Source organism: Geospiza fortis, unplaced genomic scaffold (genome assembly GCF_000277835.1).
Source record: "Geospiza fortis unplaced genomic scaffold, GeoFor_1.0 scaffold23, whole genome shotgun sequence".
NCBI lineage: Eukaryota > Metazoa > Chordata > Aves > Passeriformes > Thraupidae > Geospiza > Geospiza fortis.
This window is the reverse complement of record NW_005054303.1, coordinates 1,620,087-1,638,976: the sequence shown is the minus strand read 5'-3', so window position 1 is coordinate 1,638,976 and position 18,890 is coordinate 1,620,087. Positions and strand designations below refer to the sequence as shown.

Genomic DNA, 18,890 nt, shown 5'->3' with positions numbered 1-18,890 from the left:
GGTGCTTCCCGGGGCGGGCAGGGCTGGGAGCGCTGCGCGGCCTGCTGAGGGGATTTATCCAGCGGTTCTGCTTTTATCTCCGGAGGTGTCCCAGGAGGGACGCAGCAGGCCTGGCCTGCCTGTTGTATTTAGTTTTGTTATAGTTTAAGTTATATTTTAGCTATATATATATATATATTAGCTTGAAGTTATATATAAGTTATGTTATTGATATATCTGAAAAAGAAGTATAATTATTCCATGGATTCCCGTTTGCTTGAATATCAAGATGGTCTCCATTCTTTGTATTTGAAGGCCTTTTTTTTTTTTCTCCCTCGGTTTCTTTTTTAGGTAAAAAATGAAGGCCAGAAAAGGAGGGAGATTTAGATCTTCCTTTAAATTGAGGCGAAAAGGCATTGAAGTAGTAGGAGAATGGAAAACCGTGCCAATCGACCCCAATTTGTTTGCTGAGGAGGAGTTTCGAGATATAGTGTGCTTGGAGGAGCTCACAGATTACAAGCTAGTCAGTTCTTCCAAAGTGGGGAAAGTAAAAGAAAAGAAGAGAAAGGCTGAGAGTGCTTCTGAAGAAGGCAGTGAGGAGCTGGAAGAACCTGTTGTTCCTCCAAAAAAGAAAAAGAAAAACAAAGATTTAAGAAGCCAAACAGATAAAGGCAGTACTCCTAATGCAGCAGAAATTGATGTGCTGGTTGATAAAGAGGCAAAGTGTAATGAAATGATCGAAGAAGAAGCTAATTGTGAGGACCATGGACATGTTACTGAGAGCATGTCAAGCAGAAGAGACACTCCAAAGAAGAAGAAAAAGAAGGTGCCTAAAAACAAGGCTTTTCAAGCACAGGAAGGCCTTCCATCAGTAGCTACTTCTAAAAAAGTCAAAAACTGGACAACAGAAGTTTTATCTGCCTCAACTGATCAGAAAGCTGATGTGTCTGCATGGAAAGACCTGTTTGTACCCGAGCCAGTGCTGCAGGCCTTGAGCTCCCTGGGGTTTAGTGCTCCAACTCCTGTCCAAGCCTTAGCCTTGCCTTCTGCCATTCGGGATAATATGGACGTTCTTGGTGCTGCAGAAACAGGTACAAGTCTGTTCAGCTGATCCTGTATGCTGGGAGCATCCCTTTCTCTCCTTAAAACGTAGCTGCAAGGTTGCAAGGTTTTATATGCAGAAGAAGCAGCTTTTCTGTATTATAAAAGAGCTTTTGTCTTTTGCATATCCAGAGTATTAGTAGAGTTTGAAAACTTTGAAACTTACATGTTTGTAAGCATGGGAACTTAGATGTTTATAAACTTAGATGTTCATAAACTTACGTGTTTGTAAACTTCCATGTTGAAACTTACGCGTTTGTAAACATGTGAACATCCCATCTTTACAAAGCACGCAAAGCTTTGTCATCTCAATGAGTTTCTGTGCTTTTGACATAAGTCTCTTTTCTTGTTTGTCAAACTGCTTCCTGTTTTGGGAATGGTAAGGTGATAGTGTCCAAAAGGCAGAATTAATAAGCAAGCAGGGTCATTTCTGCAGCAGCCAAACATGTGCTCCCAGCTTCCTGTGGAGATAATTCATGCTAGTGTGGAGCAGTGAATAAACCCTGGGCACAGTGTTAAGTGTGAATATGACCCAGGTCCTGCTCAGAGCTAGAAGTGCCCACCCTGTGCTCTGTCCCCTGGCTTTGCCTTTTTGTTGTCACCAGCCCTTCTCCATGCTTAATGTGCTTAAAGTGAGTTATTGCTTTAATGATTTGAGAGGTGGATTCATGTCCATCTTGTGCTCAGCTCATGCTTTGAGCATTGCTAGCCTTCATGAAATTTGTAATAGCTTCTTGTTTACTTCATGCTATGAAGTCTCAGAATGTTGTGTTCCCTCAAACTTTGCAGTTCATACCTTTGAAGTTTTGTTTTTAGCAACATTTTTTCCCTAAAACACCTAGAGATAGGAGGCACAATTGGAAGCTGTCTTGGTTTAAAAGCTTCCTTTAGACTGTCTTCATTTGTTCCAGTTGCTTTATCTCACTGCTTCTCTGTAAAGTCATTTACTGCTCTCCAGCAAGAAGGTATAGTAACTAATAAGATATGCAGTCATTTGCATTTTTATTTTAATTAGAAGCTGCGTTGATGCTATTAGCTTTACTAAGATTAGAAAGCCCCACAGGGAGTGTTTTTAAAAATGGAACTGAAAATTTAAATGGTGGTTTTGTACTGCAAAAAAGTGCCATTTTGGCAGTGCTGGTAAGCAAATTCCTCTCTAACTGCAGAATGGAATGCATGGTTGTTGGCAGGCTGTGTGGTTGCTTTATAATTTTGCATAACCCTGAGGTAGTAGGAATGTGTTTTGCTCATTTATTCTTTCATGAGTGAAATCTAGATTCTCCCCAGAGAGTCCATCGGATCATCACGTTCCTGTAGAAACTTGAGAGATGTGGACAACTGCCTGTAAGGAGGTGCTGCAGTTGGGAGAGGTTGAAACTCTCTAGTTCTTTTTTCTGCATCCTGCAGCACCTCTTAGCATTGGGCCTGAGGGAGGAATATGCAAAGCTGAAGAACTAATAATATTTTCTAGTTGCAACACGGGGAAGACTGGGAAGATTTTGATATGGCAGTAGATCCATGTGCAGATCAGACAAAGGGAATATCAAGACTTGATTTTGCAGTGGGTCTAAGCCTTGCTGTTCATTACTATGTAGAAGTAGTGAAGTTTCTGGTAAAGGAGCCAAATCTATGTGAAATTTTATACAATATGAAACTGCTCAAAAGAGCACAAATTGGCTTAACTGTAGTACTAAAAAACTCCTCCTGGTTTTGCACGCCTGTGTCTGTGGTTTGTGTGTTGTAAAGATAACATGTCCTGTGAGGTGATAATTTGTTTAATTTGTGGGTGAATCTAGTGCCTGTAGAATAGTCCTGATTATCACAGCCATAATCTGTGTGGGTGCAGTACTGACATTGGCACCAGCAAACTGCATTACATTTAATTCAAAATCAGCAGTGCTCTTCACTTTAAAAACAGATATTCTGTATTCCAAGAGCCTTATTGCAGGTTATAAACATTTCCCACTTCAAGTGCAGGCAGAAGTCATAAAATACCTCCCAGCCATGCAGAAAGGCGAGTAAGTGGATACAAGACTTTGCAGCAACGCTGGTCAGGATAATGACACTGGGCTTATCTGTATTAACTCATATTAAGGTTCTCCCCTTAAAAAGGCAAAATTCTGTGTTGCTGTATTGGCAAACCTTTACAGCTTTTTGATATGGAAGGAATTGAGATGAGATTTCCCGAGGACTGCTTTCCAGCAGTAGCCTATTACAGGCATAGTGTAATAGTGTCTTGTACTCTGGATGCTGCTTTCATGATTAGTGAACTGCTACATCTAAAAAGCTTAACTGGGGTGGATGTGCTACCAGGCTTTTCCTAATGTCTTTATTACTGACAGATAGTTCAGAAGGAAATATGTGGCAGGGATGTAACTTGTAGTTAGTACAGTGAACCCCTGCAATTAAACTTGCTTTTGACAATCCCTGTCTCTCCAAAGTGAATTCTCTCTTTTAAATTAGATGTGTGTGTTCTGATTATAAAAATGTGACCCAGTGCTAGATCAGGAAATTAAACAGTGGAGTGTTTCAAAATACAGTATCTTAGAAAGTTGTAAATACAGGACTATAAATTGAAGATGGAAGCTAATAATCCTTCAAGTGCATTCCAGTTTGTCCTTGGCCTCATTTGCTATTCCTTTATTTGGAGAATGTTGATTAGAACTTTCAATTAGGGCATGGTATTCTCCTTATGGGTACACAGTTCTTTAAAAATATCTTGACTGCAACTGCAGCTTTTTAAAAACACTTTTAGAACAAATAAATATGCCTGACCTGCTAGAGATTGGAAAAATACGTGTTCCCCAGGAACAGGAGAATGAAGATGTACAAAAGGAACAGGAGAAAAGATGCTACTGCTGCAAGTTTCTGGTCTTCTAAATATCATGAGTTTGCATCTGTTACAATGGTGTGTTTTAAGAACAGTCTGTGATTGGCTGTTGCTTTTCTCATCTTTTCAAATAAATGACTTGTCAGTCTGTGTTATTTTTCTTGTTTGTTTTTTTTTAGGAAGCGGCAAAACGCTTGCATTTGCAATTCCGATGATTCACTCTGTGCTGCAGTGGCAAAAATCAAATAACTCAACAACCAGAAATGACAGTGTTTCTAAAGAGTCCCATCAGCATCATGATGAACCAAGATGGGAAAATGAGGATGAAGCAGAAAAACTAACCCATCAGCAGGTTGAAGATAGCGGAGATGAAGATGATGCATCTTTCACAAAAGGCTGTGTGAGGGTGCTGGAAAATGTTGAATTTGATTCCAATGACGAGACACTCACTGTTGGATCTGATAAAAACAGACCTCTCTTAGGACTGGTCCTTACTCCTACAAGAGAATTAGCTGTACAAGTAAAGCACCACATTGATGCAGTTGCAAAGTTTACAGGTATGTAAATCCCAGAGGCCATGTTCCACAGCCAGATTAGACTGTGTTTGGATCTTGGCAATGGTGTTGAGCCAGCATGTGCGCTGCACTTCCTTCCATAAGGTCATAAAATCAGTATAGCTTTTGAGGGTTAGAGTTTTTAGCCACTGATGTGTGAGAAATGCATAGAGATTCTTCAGTGAGATGCACATGGAAGTAAGCAGTTAATGTGAGCTATTTTGCTTTAAATTGTATATTCCTTCAAAGAGGTATTGATTTATGCTCTCACAACACAGAATCAGTAACAGATACCTGGCAAAGCTAACCTTGTTCTTGTTTTGGGTAATGTAGGCTCTATATAATTAATAATTTCATTATATATAAAATATATATAAAATTTCATTTTTAACAAGTATATCAATCTTTGTATATACTGTATATGTATAACTTTATTGTATCTAATTTAAAAAAAAGTTATGGCCATAAATATTTAGGGTAGATAGCATTGCTGGATTGTCCGACTTAACTCCTGCAGCCGTCAAGCCACAGAAGTGTTACTAAATAACATGACTGACAAAAGTAGTTCTCCCCTCTTCCTTTCCTTTCCAAACCAGAAGTCAGTACATCTGTTAAGTGAATGAGTGAGGCCATGAAACTTTTGAAGCCAGCGAGTTTTTCCCAATTCTCTCCACTTCTCCAGTACCAGTAATTGTTTATTTATTAAAGAGGTTATGTAGTGCAACACACTACTTTTAAGCCCATCTTTCTTTGGTGTCTGTATGTCCTGCTGTGCTCCTCAGTCTGCATCTGATTACAAGGCTTATTTTAACTGCTAGGCTGAAATAATCAATTTATGTCATACAGTTCTGATAGTAGCAGTGCTATTTATGTATAAAAATCTGCTGCCCAAGTGATAATATAGTTGCTGCAGCAGGAGAGGCAATATTTTGATGTGGACTTTTTATGGCCTCAAACTCACTTTGGGGAAAAAAAAACTGCTGTAGTGTTTCACAAGTAGTCCAGAAGAGAGATCAGTGGAGGCTGGGATACTGTAAGGGCCTTGCACAGTAGCATTGAGTTTATCAGGGGCCAGTGTGTTCTTTGAAGAAATAGGATGAAATGAGGCACGTGTGGAGTCTGCTTCCAAAGATAAACTCCTTTTAGTACCTCTGCAATCTACTTAAAGCTAACGAGGTCTGTGCTACTGTGCAATAATCAGTAATCAGGTGGGAGCATACCTTGTAGGATTATTCCATAGCAAATGAGAAGCTATTTAGCAAGACAAGCATTTCTCAGTCTTATTCTTGAAAGGATCTTCTGGTTATTCTTAACAGGAATATGTTTGTTCAGGCAAATATAATTGAGTAAACACGAGACTCTGAAATTTGTGTAAACAAAACTAACAGCTATGGATGTGATTCTTCATGGTGTTGAAACACTGGTGCACTAAGTCTTGGCATCTAACTGTAATGAGAATTTTTCTGTAAAATTGAGTGCATTTCTCTATGCTCAGTGTTACATAAAACCTCTGAAGTTCCCTGGCCAAAATGCTTGTTGAAAGTTGCAATATAGACTGTTTAAGACACTTCATGAAGCAGATATATATAAAAACATTCACTGGTAAATGAGTGAAATAAAATCTGTTATTTATATGTTCTAGGCATTAAGACTGCAATCCTAGTGGGAGGCATGGCTGCACAGAAGCAAGAACGTGTGCTGAATCGAAAGCCAGAAATTGTAATTGCAACCCCAGGCCGTCTGTGGGAGTTGGTTAAAGAGAGACATCCACATCTTTCAAATCTTCGGCAGCTCAGGTAAAGGGGCCTTTTCAGATGACTGCTGGATACTGAACTGGACAGCCCTGCATACTGGTTAGGTTTACTAACAGATTTAATAATTTAGACTACACAAGATCACCTATATCTGTGTCAGTGTTTTGTTGAAACGCACATTGGTTATTTTGATGGAGGGATATGTCAGTTAAAGACAGTAGTAAAAACCTGATTTTTTAAAAAGAAATGCAGAAGGCTACTGTAGCTGCTCCAGCATACCTGGTGTTTCTTTTGATTTTATATCCATAACATCCTTTATGTGTTTAGCAGGAAAAGCTGTTCTTAAATGTATCAGGTTTGTATTTAGCTGCACAAGTGTATTTTTACTGTGTGTTTTCTACTGGACAGGTGCCTTGTGATTGATGAAGCAGACCGAATGGTTGAGAAAGGTCACTTCTTAGAGCTGTCTCAGCTGCTGGAAATCTTAAATGATTCACAGTATAACCCTCGACGACAGACTTTTGTTTTTTCTGCCACTTTGACTTTAGTCCATCAGACTCCTGCAAGAGTTTTACAAAAAAAGAATGCTAAAAAGATGGACAAGAAGACCAAACTAGAATTGTTAATGGAAAAAGTAGGAATAAAGGGCAAACCCAAAGTAATAGACTTAACAAGGAAGGAGGCTACTGTTGAGACACTGACAGAAACGAGAATCCACTGTAACACAAATGAGAAGGACTATTATCTCTATTACTTTCTTCTCCAGTATCCAGGAAGAACCATGGTCTTTGCAAACAGCATAGACTGTGTAAAACGCCTCAGTTCTCTCCTCACAATCTTAAATTGTGATCCTCTTCCTTTGCATGCCAACATGCACCAAAAGCAAAGGCTGAAAAACCTGGAAAGGTTTGCTGAGCGAGAGAGGTGAGTTGATTTTCAACTTCCTAGTAGAGAAAAAAAGAAATTGCATAAAGGGTGGTGGTGAAGGGGAACAACTCTGTTAGAGTAGGAGCAGGTTGGGGAAGTTCACTGAGGATGGGAGTCCCCTGGTCATGAGCCCAAGATATTAATGTTTAAGGATTTCACAGTTAAGGTGATGAACTGGAGCAAGTTTAGTGGAAGGCCACCAAGATACTCAAGAAGCACGGGCTCTGCAAGAGAAGAGGCTGAAGGGACTGGGTGTTTGTATTACCTAGGAAAAGTTTTTTGTGGGGAGCTAGTGGCAGCCCTCTGACAACATAAAAGAAGGTTATCCAGAAGATGGAGCCAGGCTTTTCAGAGTGGTGCTTGATGGGAGAATGGGGGGCAATGGGTGCAAATTGAAATAAGAGATTCAGGCTGGATATGAGAGAGCTTTTTCTGTGTGAGGACAGTTGAGATGGGATCAGACTGCTTGTCTTGGAGTTTTTTGAGGTTCAGTTGGATAAAAGCCCTGAGCAACCTGGTCCAGTCTTGCAGCTCATCCTGCTTTGAAGAGGAGATTTTTCTAGAGATCTCCTGAGGTCCACTAGAGCCTGTGGTCCGGGAGCTTGTTGCTGCTGAAGGAGCTGTCACTCCCTTTCAGACATTTTTTTAGAACTGTCCTGCACAGCTCTGCCCAGATCTGTGCTCTGCAGCTCATTTGATCCTCTGTAAGTTATTGTATCCCCCTAAACCATCAGAAAATTAACCACTTATTACTCATTTGCAGGTTTAATTATAGAAATCAGTATCCCAAGGGTTAAAGTATCTTTGAGCAATGCAGAAGAATGGCAGTTGTGCCTTTCAGCAGTAGTGGGCAGCCAGGGCTTACCCAAGCAGACCCATCCTGCCATTTTAGAAAACATTGCTTTGGCTTGTCTTTGGCACGGCCTTTGGGAGGAGATTTTTAGTGTTGTTACTTCCATAGTGCAGAAGCCTCACAGTTGAGTCCTGCTGTGAACTGCTGCGTGCTGTCTGGGAGTTTGTACCTTGTTAATACACCCAGGCATGGAGAACAGAGGTTCAATTGCTGTGATGGAGCTGCAGCATCCCTTGGCAAATGTATTGATAGCATTTGCATTGGTCAGGTGATGTGTTTTCAGAGACTGCAGATTTCCAAGGCAGGAAAGAAATTTATGAGACCATTTCTCATGGCCTTGTGCAGATTGCAAGCTGTAGAATCTTCTGTTGTTATTTCTGCTTTGAACCTTGTAGCAATTGAGTATGCAGTCAGATGCCATGAAATCTTAACAAATTTCTGTTACCTGAAAGTTACTCATTTCAGTTGCTGGGAGATGTTTTTAAAACAAACTGTTCCATATCCTGGGGAGACTGCTGTCTCTGTAGAGACTGCTTATATAAAAGAACAACTTCTTTGAGTAGTTCATTTTGTCTAACAATAAAGAGAAATAGTAATTGTTAGAGCAGAACTCCCCCCTTTATTTCTAGGTTTTAATTTACTGAGAGTGTATTTAAGTGCAAGTTGGTAAAAGAATGCATGTGTCCTACAGATAATACAGTATAAACCTATTTCTTAAACTGCTGTGGTAGAATTCTTGGTTGCTGTATTTTATGTTCCTTGGCAGATTTTTTGCTCTTCAATTTTGCATTCATTAAATTTTGTCACTTTCTCAGCTGTGTCCTCCTGACAACAGATGTTGCAGCTCGTGGTCTTGATATTCCTAATGTCCAGCATGTCATCCACTACCAGGTTAAGCATTTTTAATATTTTTCCTTTTACTATTCTGGTTTGATAGAAGTTTTTGCTAATCCAAATCCTGAACACTGTAAAGCTGTAATTCTTGGTCCCATATATAGTATAGTCCCAACTATAGAGATTAAATCATTTAACTGTCCTTAGTGCTTTGTACTTAAAGATCTCATTTCTGCAGTGACTGTAGGTAGCATTTTATGAATGTATGATTATGTATCAGAAATGACATAATAGATATGATCCTCCTTGCTTTTTGCTTACCTTTGATATCCAAAGGTGTCAAATTACTCAGTCTTATAACTCTTCTCTGAAGACACATAAAAAATTTTCCTGCTGTGCAAATGAAATGACAGAGGGTCAGAAGTTAGGAGAGACTCACAAAATATTGCGCAAGGAAAAATTCTGGCTCAGAGAACACAAAGTGTGTCCTGACATCATCTTTTACATTATTTTCATCTGTGTTACATGCAATGTACTGTGTGTAAAACCCAGTACTCCCTGGCAGCCTCTTGTCCAAGGCCTGCCAGGCTGCTGTTCTGGCTGCTGTGCTGCATGGCTTCTCTGGCTTCCCGCAGGTCCCTCGCACCTCGGAGCTCTACGTGCACCGGAGCGGCCGCACGGCCCGAGCTGCCCAGGAGGGCCTCAGCCTGCTGCTGATTGGCCCCGAGGACTTGATCAACTTTCGGAAAATCTATAAAACACTGGAGAAGAGCGAAGAGCTGCCATTTTTCCCAGTTGATGCCAAGTGCATGACTTCTATTAAGGTAAAGAAATAACAGTTTTTTTGCAGCCTGAATAGTTGCTTCCTTATTTATATTATTGATATGGTATTGCCTGTCGTGTTCTTTCCAGGTTTCAGATGAAGTTTACTCTTGAGGATCTGGATTAGAAAATTAAGTTGATTGCACTTTATATTTTTTTAAGCAATATCTATGATTTCTCATCAATGACTGGTCCAAGAAACTTGTTCAAACATCAACATCTCTTATGTTTTTCCAGAAACAGTATAGGGAAGTGGATATGTTTTGTGGCTGTGGAGCTGGGATGTCTCTGCTAAGTACATTGTTTAAAGCCTCTTATGTTAGGAACAGACTAGAGAACAGTAGCAGGTCCAGGGATATTCAGTGGTCTTCACCTGCCTCTTCCCATCTGAATTTGTGATTTGTCTGCTTTTCTAAAAGTTTTTGTACTGTGAGGCCACAGCTGCCACTGAACCCTGTCAAACTGACTGTGTTTCCCTTTCCTAGGTTATTGCTCATTTTAAAGAGGATTCAGCGACTAACTCACAAGATAGACAATGGTTAGAATTTACAAAACAGCATGTTTAAGAAAGCATCTAGCTAGCCATTGCAGATTTTCTACTTCTTTAATAAGAGACTATTTCATGTCTCAGCATTGTCTTAGCAGTTTGGATGGTCAGTCATACGCAAATGGGACATATTTAAATACTAGTTTTTAAAGGAATCCAGCTGGGGTAGAAATGTCTGAATATTGCACAATCATTGAGGACAGAGAAGAGTGCAAGCAGTCAGATAATGCAGCAGGTGTCTTCCTCATGGTATTTTAATTCAGGCTTACCTACTTGGATTGGACTGAGCCCAGGGTCTACCCCAGTAGCAACAGCAGTATCCTCACCTTGGGAATAATGACAGGAAGTTTCAAAACTCAGGCTTATTGCAAATACTGTATTTCTTTTAGGAAATGCAGCTTTCTGAAAGAGGAAAGAAAATCAAAATTGGACTGAGCCCAGGGTCTACCCCAGTAGCAACAGCAGTATCCTCACCTTGGGAATAATGACAGGAAGTTTCAAAACTCAGGCTTATTGCAAATACTGTATTTCTTTTAGGAAATGCAGCTTTCTGAAAGAGGAAAGAAAATCAAATTAAATGCTTCCACTGATTCATTTTTTTCTCCTCTTGGTAGTAATGAAGAGAATCTGATTTCCACCCCTGTCTCCCCCATTGCCCCTTCCACCCACTAAATGTTACTAGTTACTGAGAAAAATCTGTTATTTTGAAGAGTGTTGCTTCAGAGGTTCCTTCTGTGTTTCTTGATGAGTAGTTGTTGGCTCTTATCATGCTCTGTCAATTAATGGGCAAATAAATGTTGTTTTTGCACTTTCTTTTTCCTGTCACTATCTCACAGTCATCTCTCCTATCTGTAATAGTGCTCCCTCTCCCCAGAAGAGATCTTTGTGATTGTAGTTGCAGGACTCCAGCCTCATAAGCCCTTGCAACAGTCCTGTCTTGTTTATGCTTTGTCCCGGGTTTAACCACAAAGTCATTGTAGTTGGGACTAATAGTGCTGCTGGTTCTTTATGTCTGTCCCGTTGGCACACTCCTTCTCTGCTTTTGCATGCCTTCATTCAGGTTCAGGAAAAGTCTGAAGGGGTTTCACTTGAGAGGAAAAGAATTGTTGAACCAGGACAGATTTAAAGAGGACTTAAATTTTACAGAGATGGAAAATGTTACTTCAAATTTCTTGTAATGATCTAACAAGTGACTGATTTAGTAGTCCACTGTGAGTGTTAATCCTTCTCTCTCTCTCTGTAGTAATTACCCTGGCAGTCCTGGCTGCTGCTGTTACTGTGCAGCACCTGACTATTCTGATTCCTGCATGGTTTTGCTTTATGCAACTTCAAGCATATTCCAAGAGTAGAACTTGCCTCTAGGTGGTTCATAATTACTGTTAGTGCAGATTTTCTTTCCACAGAGAATTAGTTATTTGTTTGGCCCAGCTGGAAGCCTGCAGGTCAGGTTAAGTTTGCTGGACATCTTTGTTCCACCTGTGTGCAGCTGGGAAGAAGGACAGGACATTCTGTCCTGTACCTAAACAAGATCCAGGTGCATTCCTGAAAATATGATCTGTTCCTTCCATATGGCCTGCAGGAGTTTACTTTCTTCAGAGTGGAATGAAAGTACTGGCTGCTTCTTACTGCTGGGACTAATAACTCTGAGATCAAGCTGTACTATATAAGTATGTAACTTGGAAATGATTGGTATCTGAATCATGGTTTGTTCTTGATGTCTCTCAAGTGTTTATAATGATTCATTCATAGAAAGTTGAGTTAACATTCAGGTATGTTTAGTAGTTGAGATGTTTAAGAAGTTGGATTCTATCATGGATCTAAGGAAGGAAAATGCTAGTGAATGATGATGTGTTTATTAGGTGGGACATGAGTAGGGAACAAAAGTGTCTCTGTACCCCAGATGCATTGCAGTGCATGCTCCCAAATACTTACTCTGCTGAAGTACCCCACATTTAAACCTGATCATGATGTCTAAATGTACTTTCATTGCAGGAACGGATGAACTTGGCAAGGCAGATTGAGAAGGCAGAATTTTTCAACAGTCGGGCAAAGCAACACAACTCCTGGCTCCAGCAAGCTGCAGAGGCTCTTGAGATGGATCTTGATGATGACATGTTGATGGGCAAGTAGAAAATGTTTTTTCATGGATATGGTCAGTAGGGCCCATAGTGCTGGTGTCCAGAAGAAGCCTCACCATGGCAGAGAAGCTTCAAAAGCTGCAGGGCAGGGGTTGGGGGAACAAAAGGAGGTGCATGGTGTTAGTTTCAGAATGGTCGGGCAGCTGGAGCTGAGGAAGTGAGGTGTGACTGTTCTGGCAAGTTGCAGACAAGCCTACACGTTGTAGGACCAGAACTGGTGAGCTTCTGGCAAACATTTCAGAGTAATCTAAGCAGCCCAGTATGTCCTGATTTGAGTCTTGTCCCCTCTTGTCATAGAGAAGGCTATTTCCACACTTCTGCTTCTCTCTCCCACTCTCTTGTAGTCAAGCATCAGGACGTGAGCCTGACAGCTCTGTGTGGGAACAAGCAGGAAGTGCTAGGGAACACCAAATATTATGTGAGCCTTAAGTAGGTTGAGCTGTGTGGGCTAAATGGCCGATACATATATTGAAGTTGATGAGATTTTTGGTGGCTTGTTAGAAGTAAATAATTTCTTACATTTTTAAAATTAAATATTTTTCAGGCTGTAGCTGAGAGAATTTGTAGGGTTGTACAACTGCAAGTGGCTATTAGTTCAATGCCATGAAATTTTGCAAAGCTTAGATGCACTGTAAGATGCCCCATTGTGTGTTCATATTTCAGGAGCTGTAGGTATGATTTCCCACCCGTTCTTTGAAGGCAGGCTGAATAGGGTTGCTGCAGAGGTCACTTCAGATTAGTCTGGCTCTAACCTGTTAGCTGCTAAGTATGCCAATGCCTTTATTTTGAAACATGTTTAGATTAATGTCTTTATTCATGCCTGGACTAGCTGCTTCTCAACCACTTTGCAAGCAAACACTAACCATCTCTCTCTGCATTGTTCAGGAGTGCTTTTAAATAACTAGCACTCTGCTGTCTTGTTTTGACATAATCTGAGTATGCTGTGTTTTGGAATGAGTTTCCAAATAGCACATCCAGTCCAAGTAAATTGTAACTCTCAAGTGAAACACTTTCTAATTGCCTCCCAGAAACTTGCCAGGTTTATGCTTTAAAGTGTACTCAGTCTCTAATTCTTGTGTGGCTTGTTGGAGCCCAATTAAACTCCCAGTCATTCGTGCCATAAGTGAAGTGCCTCTTACACAGTTACAAAAGATTTAGTAATGTGCTTTCAGTTTTACCTTACAGCAAGCTTGATTTCATTTTTCTCCTCAGTTCAGGCCTTAACTATGGTTACTCAGTAGTCAGGATTCTTCTTGATCTCATTATCTCGTGAACAGCCTGGGTGATCTGAAAATGTCACAGATGACTGGGAGTTGAGTGACCTTGTTAGAGAGAGAAAGCTGGGGTCAGCATCTGCCCTTATCAGGTCTTACAAACACCTGCAATGCAAGTTTTTTTCTTCTTGTAACATTCTGTGTCTTTGATTTCTGCCCCAAGGAAGAAAAGCTAGTGAGCAAGAAGAAAGCCAGAAGCAAAAGATGCTGAAGGGGATGAAAAAACAACTGAAACATATGTTGTCCCAGCCACTGTTTAAAGTCCTTATGAAAACCAAGTACCCAACACAGTCTGGAAAACTACTCTTGCCTCAGACATCAGAGAGCATTTCAGCTCTAGGTGCCATGTCCAAAAAGCAAGCCAAGAAGAAGAAATCAGTAAAATAAAATTAGATAACAGCAAGATCATTCACTGTGACAGAAGCAAGGACTATCCTCAATCAAGGCTGTCAGTGCTTATGGAGGAACCCAGCTAGAAGACAGATTGTGTAAGGATGTTGCCTGTGTATTGGTTGTGCAGGCAGGCACAAAACAAAATGCTGATTTAAAGGGCTTAATTAATATCTGGTTAGTTACTGTTGAACCTTGTCTTGGATCTTGGTTTTTTATGTTCTTATTTTTTTCACAAATCTCTATATTAATAGAAGTTAATTAGCTTTCACATAGTTCTGATAATTACTCCACTTTGTGAGATGGGTAAGAGTTACTGACTGGAATTCACTGTGGGTATACTCTAATGGTAAAACTTGATTTGAATTTTAATGTTTTTGAAGGACAGGGGAAGGTCAGCTATATACAGTGCAAGTACAGTTTGAGCTGGTGGTAGTGGGAGGTTTGGCTTTTACTGCCTCCAGCTCAGTGTGGAAGGCAGAAAATATAGATAATGTTACCAGTAAGTCTACGGTTCTGGTTATGGAAATGCCCCTGTTTTCTTTCTCCTCTGATAGTATTTCTGTTCTGTTCTGCACCAGGTTTAATTCTCTTAATCCCATGTTAATACATTTGAATGTGCAAAAAAAAGTGAGGGTGGCAATGGGTCAGGACTGACCTTGGGAGATGTGTAGATTTCTAAGAAGTAAGTTGCTACTCGGTGTTTTCTTGATTAATATTTGAAGTTAAGCCTGTATTTGAAAACATGTTAGAACCATGATTTTCACTGTAATAGAAGAGAAGATGTTTTGAAATGTCACTTTTGAAGATTGCTCCATGATCATTTTGCTTTTAAATAATTCTAACCTGATCTGGGCAAATATTTTTTTAAACTGTTTTTTAAAATATGTCAGAAAAATATATTTTGAATTTTTGTTAAATTATATCTGCCATAAACTTCAAAGCCTGTGTCTGTTTTAAATTACTTGAAATTTCTAAATCCCTCATAGCTGATGCTGTTTACACTTAGCAGGCAAGGAGAGGGGAAAAGTACCCAAAAGATAAGACAGTGGAATCTGTATTGGTGGGAGGACAGGTAACCTTCACCTTCTGGCTCTGGGTGAGGCTTAGTTTCTGTGTCTCAGACAGTGTGGAATGAACCAGTGTCACTGCCATGACAAGAATCACCAATTTACTCAGCTACCCAGGGAAATTTGTCTGTGGAGTTGAGACTTGCTAGTTATGTGAGAATAGCAAACTCTTTTTTCTTTCATGTGTGTAAATAATTGAAGCCCTCTGTCTCTGGAGGGCTTTTCTCTTGTTTTCATGCATTACTGAAGAAGAGCTCTGACAGTGTAATCATAAGCATACAGAGCTTGTCAATGATGTATGAGACTTTCCTTGCAATGCACTGTTTGTCTCATGCCCTTGGGAGCAGAGGGGAAAGTTTTGGGGAGCAGAGATGGGAAGGTTGTGTTTCCTCTCTCATGTGAGGAGATGCATCTTTGGAGTTAATGTGACATCTCAAAAATAAAAACAATTTTATGACAGTTCCTTGTAAGGAAGGCTGAAAAAAGAACTGAACAAAGGTAAGCATGCCCTCATTTTTTTTGCATGCCATTTTAATCAGACTCTTACAGTATGATATGGAAACTTGTATTGGTTTTGCATCCTGAAGGGTTTGAAGACCAGGTAAGTCTTTTCTGAATCTTATGATGCATTTCTGTTTCCATTTCATTAACAAAACAAGGCTGGATCCTGACAACAGAGCTCAGCATCTCCCCATCTGAATCTGCATGAGTTTTGGCAATTTCTGATTCCATGAGATCATGAGGAGAACTGAGTTGGGGGACAGCGAGAGTATTGTTATTTCATTTCTATCATTGCTATGAATTTTTTCAGCTGCTTCTGTTTCCCTGTGTTTAACCCAGCTCTCACACTCTCAGCCCACTGTCTTGCCATGTCTCCCCAGGATGGAGCATGGCACTTGTGCCCTCCTTGCTGCTTTCATAGAATCATGAAACCTATTTCCACCATGCCCAATAGCAAAGTGCCACATCCACTTGTGTTTTGAACACTCCAGGGGTGCTGACTGCACCATTTCCTTGGAGAGCCTGTTCCAATGCTTAATGGTTCATGTTTGCTTGTGGGACATGCTCTGGGGCTGGTTTTCTTCTGCAGCCTCTTATGTGCTCTGCATGAACTCTCAATGCTTAAATCTACTGATGCTGCACCCCCACAGGAGCTAAAGCAGAGATTGGACCCTAAAAATATCTCAGTGTCTTAAAAAGAACACTTGTCTGGAGCTCTGAAAGCTCTCTTGTGGCTGCCTGTTTTGCCTTGTCATTATCTTACCAGGATACCCTGAGTCTTCTAGCTAGATGAAAAACCTAATATTTGCTTTAGCTAATTTTAAAGGATTGTTAAATCTATAACTGGAAGATATTATCATTTAGCAGCCCCACTCCTATGTGAATGAAGTTACTGCAGAAAGAGGACAGTAAAGTAGAATGTTTTCTCTATCTGATTTGTATGTGTACTACTATTGCATATTGGACACGAAGAGTTTTACATCAAGTCCATATGGGCAGTGTAATCTTCGTGTTTATCAAATATGTAGAAGCAAATGTTTTCTCTAATGCTGTGCTGGCACAGCAGTTATACTGAGACCTCTAACCAGTAATCTCGTGTTTTGTGGCAGCTTATGTCTGCTGAAATACCCATAATTAAAGGACTTATTAAGTCTCTTTTAGCTGTCAAAGCAACTTCCAAGTAGTTTAATAAAAGCGTGACTTCAGCAGAGTGGTGGTAGGCTTTGGTAGGCTTCAAGCTGATACAGAGCAACTAGTACTACCTAACAGAGAAGTGAAACAATAGCTTCTGAACCTTCTTTCTTATTTTCTGAATGCATGGGGCCAGTTGATCTCATCCCTGCCACAGAGTTCCTGCTCTGTCATACTCTAAAAAAAAAGGAAGAGTCCCTGCAGTTTAAGGCATCTGCTGAGGAGATAGTTTGGACAGGATCTCACATATTAGACAAGAGAGTTTCCTGACATTCCCCATGCCTTTTCTTTCCCTCCCTGTATGTTAATAAAACAGTAAATTAGCAGAGCAGAAGCTGGAGTGCTGCCTTGCCATATGCCAGCAGCCCAAGCACAGGGCTGGCCATGTGGCACAGGGGAGGTAATTCACACCTTCCTGAGAGAGGGCTGGGTACCCCACACTTACTGCAATTAGTCTGTATCACTCCCTGAGGGACAGGAGATAGGAAAGGGACATTTCTTGACAGCCTCACCTCACACAGCCTGACACAAGCAGGAAAATGTGGTAAGGAATGCTGTGCTTTCCTGGGGGTTCAAATGCTCCCTGCTATGTCCTGTGCTAGCAGGATGTGGTTTTTGGGTGCCTGAGCTATTCCAGACTTTTTGATGAACAGCTTGGTGAAAGAAGGAGCTCAGAAGACATGAAATGAATGACTGATATATAGCAAGCAACAATCTGTAATACCCAACAGTCATTGCAGAAAAGTAGGATGTTGTCAGTGGTCATAGGTTTGGGAAGTAGAAGGGAGGCACAAGACAGAAGGGCTCTCTTTAGGAAAATTATCCTGGTTCTGTAACTTCTGTAGATCCCCTCTATATAGCCCCCTTCTGACTCTCAGGAAGATGTCTGATACTGTTCTGGCCTGTGAAAGATTTTCTATTTCAGCTTCTTGTTGTGAAAGGTATTAAAAAGCTTCAGTGTTTTCTCAAGTCAGTCATAAGCTCCTCCTGGGGTTGGCCTCCCAGAGTGAGTAAGAAAGAAGAAAACAATCTGTCACTCCTGTGGCAAGTTTATTGGCCTGGGGAAGCAAGTGAATAAGAGCTGCTGTGCTTCCTTGCATTGGAGTTCAGCAGCTCTTGCTGTGAAACTGGAAGAAATTGTAGCCAGTTTCCAGAGCAACCAACTTTAGATGGTACAAATTGCCAAATTTCTGTAGGTGAGAGCTGCACATACAGAACATAAATACACAACCTGGCTTGGAAAAGCAGAGCAGGCAGTACAAAGTACATGTGGGCTTTAGTACCACTGAGCTAATTAAAGGTCTGATTATTTTTTATTATTGATGTGATTATATCAGTCTAATCACTAGTATGGATGGCTTTTTAGAAGTAAAGTTTCTTTTTCTTTACTTGTGGCAATATCTATAACAGTATGAACTGACAGGTGTTATGGAATTACACACACTGGCCATCTTAACAGGATCCAACCCTAGGATTCCACTGATTAATGTCAACTCCAAGTGAAGATTTCCAGTTCCTCTTTTGTTCTCAGGTTACAGCTGTGTGCCTCTGGAGAGGGACCCCTTGCCCAGATCATACCCCTCAGCTGTACCCATACCAACTATCCCCCAATCTACACATCACTTAATTCTGCTCAGTGGTCTCTCAATTTCATATGGTTTTCACTATTGCTGGGCTGACCCTTCTTAAATTACCTCATTCTCTTGGAATTGTCTCCTTTGTCCTTGCATTCCAGAAAACAAAAGGAACTAAAACATCTATACAATGAAGAGTTTAATTCTAGTATCTTAAGGTATAGAAGACAGCCCAATAATAAAACTGGTTGAAACCATCTGTCTTGTGCCTTTTTGTCTTGTAGATGTTTTTGTGTCCCTGGTATAAATTTGGTAATTCATTCCTCTCCATCTAAGAGGCTGGTCATAGCAGGGACAGTGGTGGCAGATACAGCTAAGTGCCTGCCAAACACTGTTTCTGCTGGTGGCAGGTATTTCTAATAGCCCAAAGACTGTTTCAAAGCTACCTGACTACAAATTCAAGTAATTTTGTCTTAGGGAGTCTTATTCATTTCTTCCCCCCTCCTGAGGACTGTGAATGATATTGAATATGTAGTTGTCACTGTGTTCCT

General features: G+C 40.5%; 1 protein-coding gene across 1 annotated transcript; it reads left to right on the top strand.

Annotated features, from left to right (window-relative positions):
• The first annotated feature begins 335 nt into the window (after positions 1–335).
• Positions 336–14,952, top strand: DDX24 (DEAD-box helicase 24). The gene is made up of 8 exons (XM_031066305.1): positions 336–1,070; positions 4,090–4,467; positions 6,107–6,260; positions 6,627–7,142; positions 8,814–8,889; positions 9,468–9,656; positions 12,194–12,323; positions 13,777–14,952. The coding sequence occupies exons 1-8, from the start codon at positions 338–340 to the stop codon at positions 13,998–14,000; spliced, it is 2,400 nt and encodes a 799-aa protein (XP_030922165.1). The 5' UTR covers positions 336–337; the 3' UTR covers positions 14,001–14,952.
• The last annotated feature ends 3,938 nt before the right edge of the window (positions 14,953–18,890 follow it).

Coding starts and splice junctions, on each gene's coding strand:
- DDX24 (XM_031066305.1), top strand. CDS start 338: ATGAAGGCCAGAAAAGGAGGGAGATTTAGATCTTCCTTTAAATTGAGG. Junction 4,468..6,106: donor TGCAGTTGCAAAGTTTACAG/GTATGTAAATCC, acceptor TATATGTTCTAG/GCATTAAGACTGCAATCCTA. Junction 9,657..12,193: donor AGTGCATGACTTCTATTAAG/GTAAAGAAATAA, acceptor CTTTCATTGCAG/GAACGGATGAACTTGGCAAG.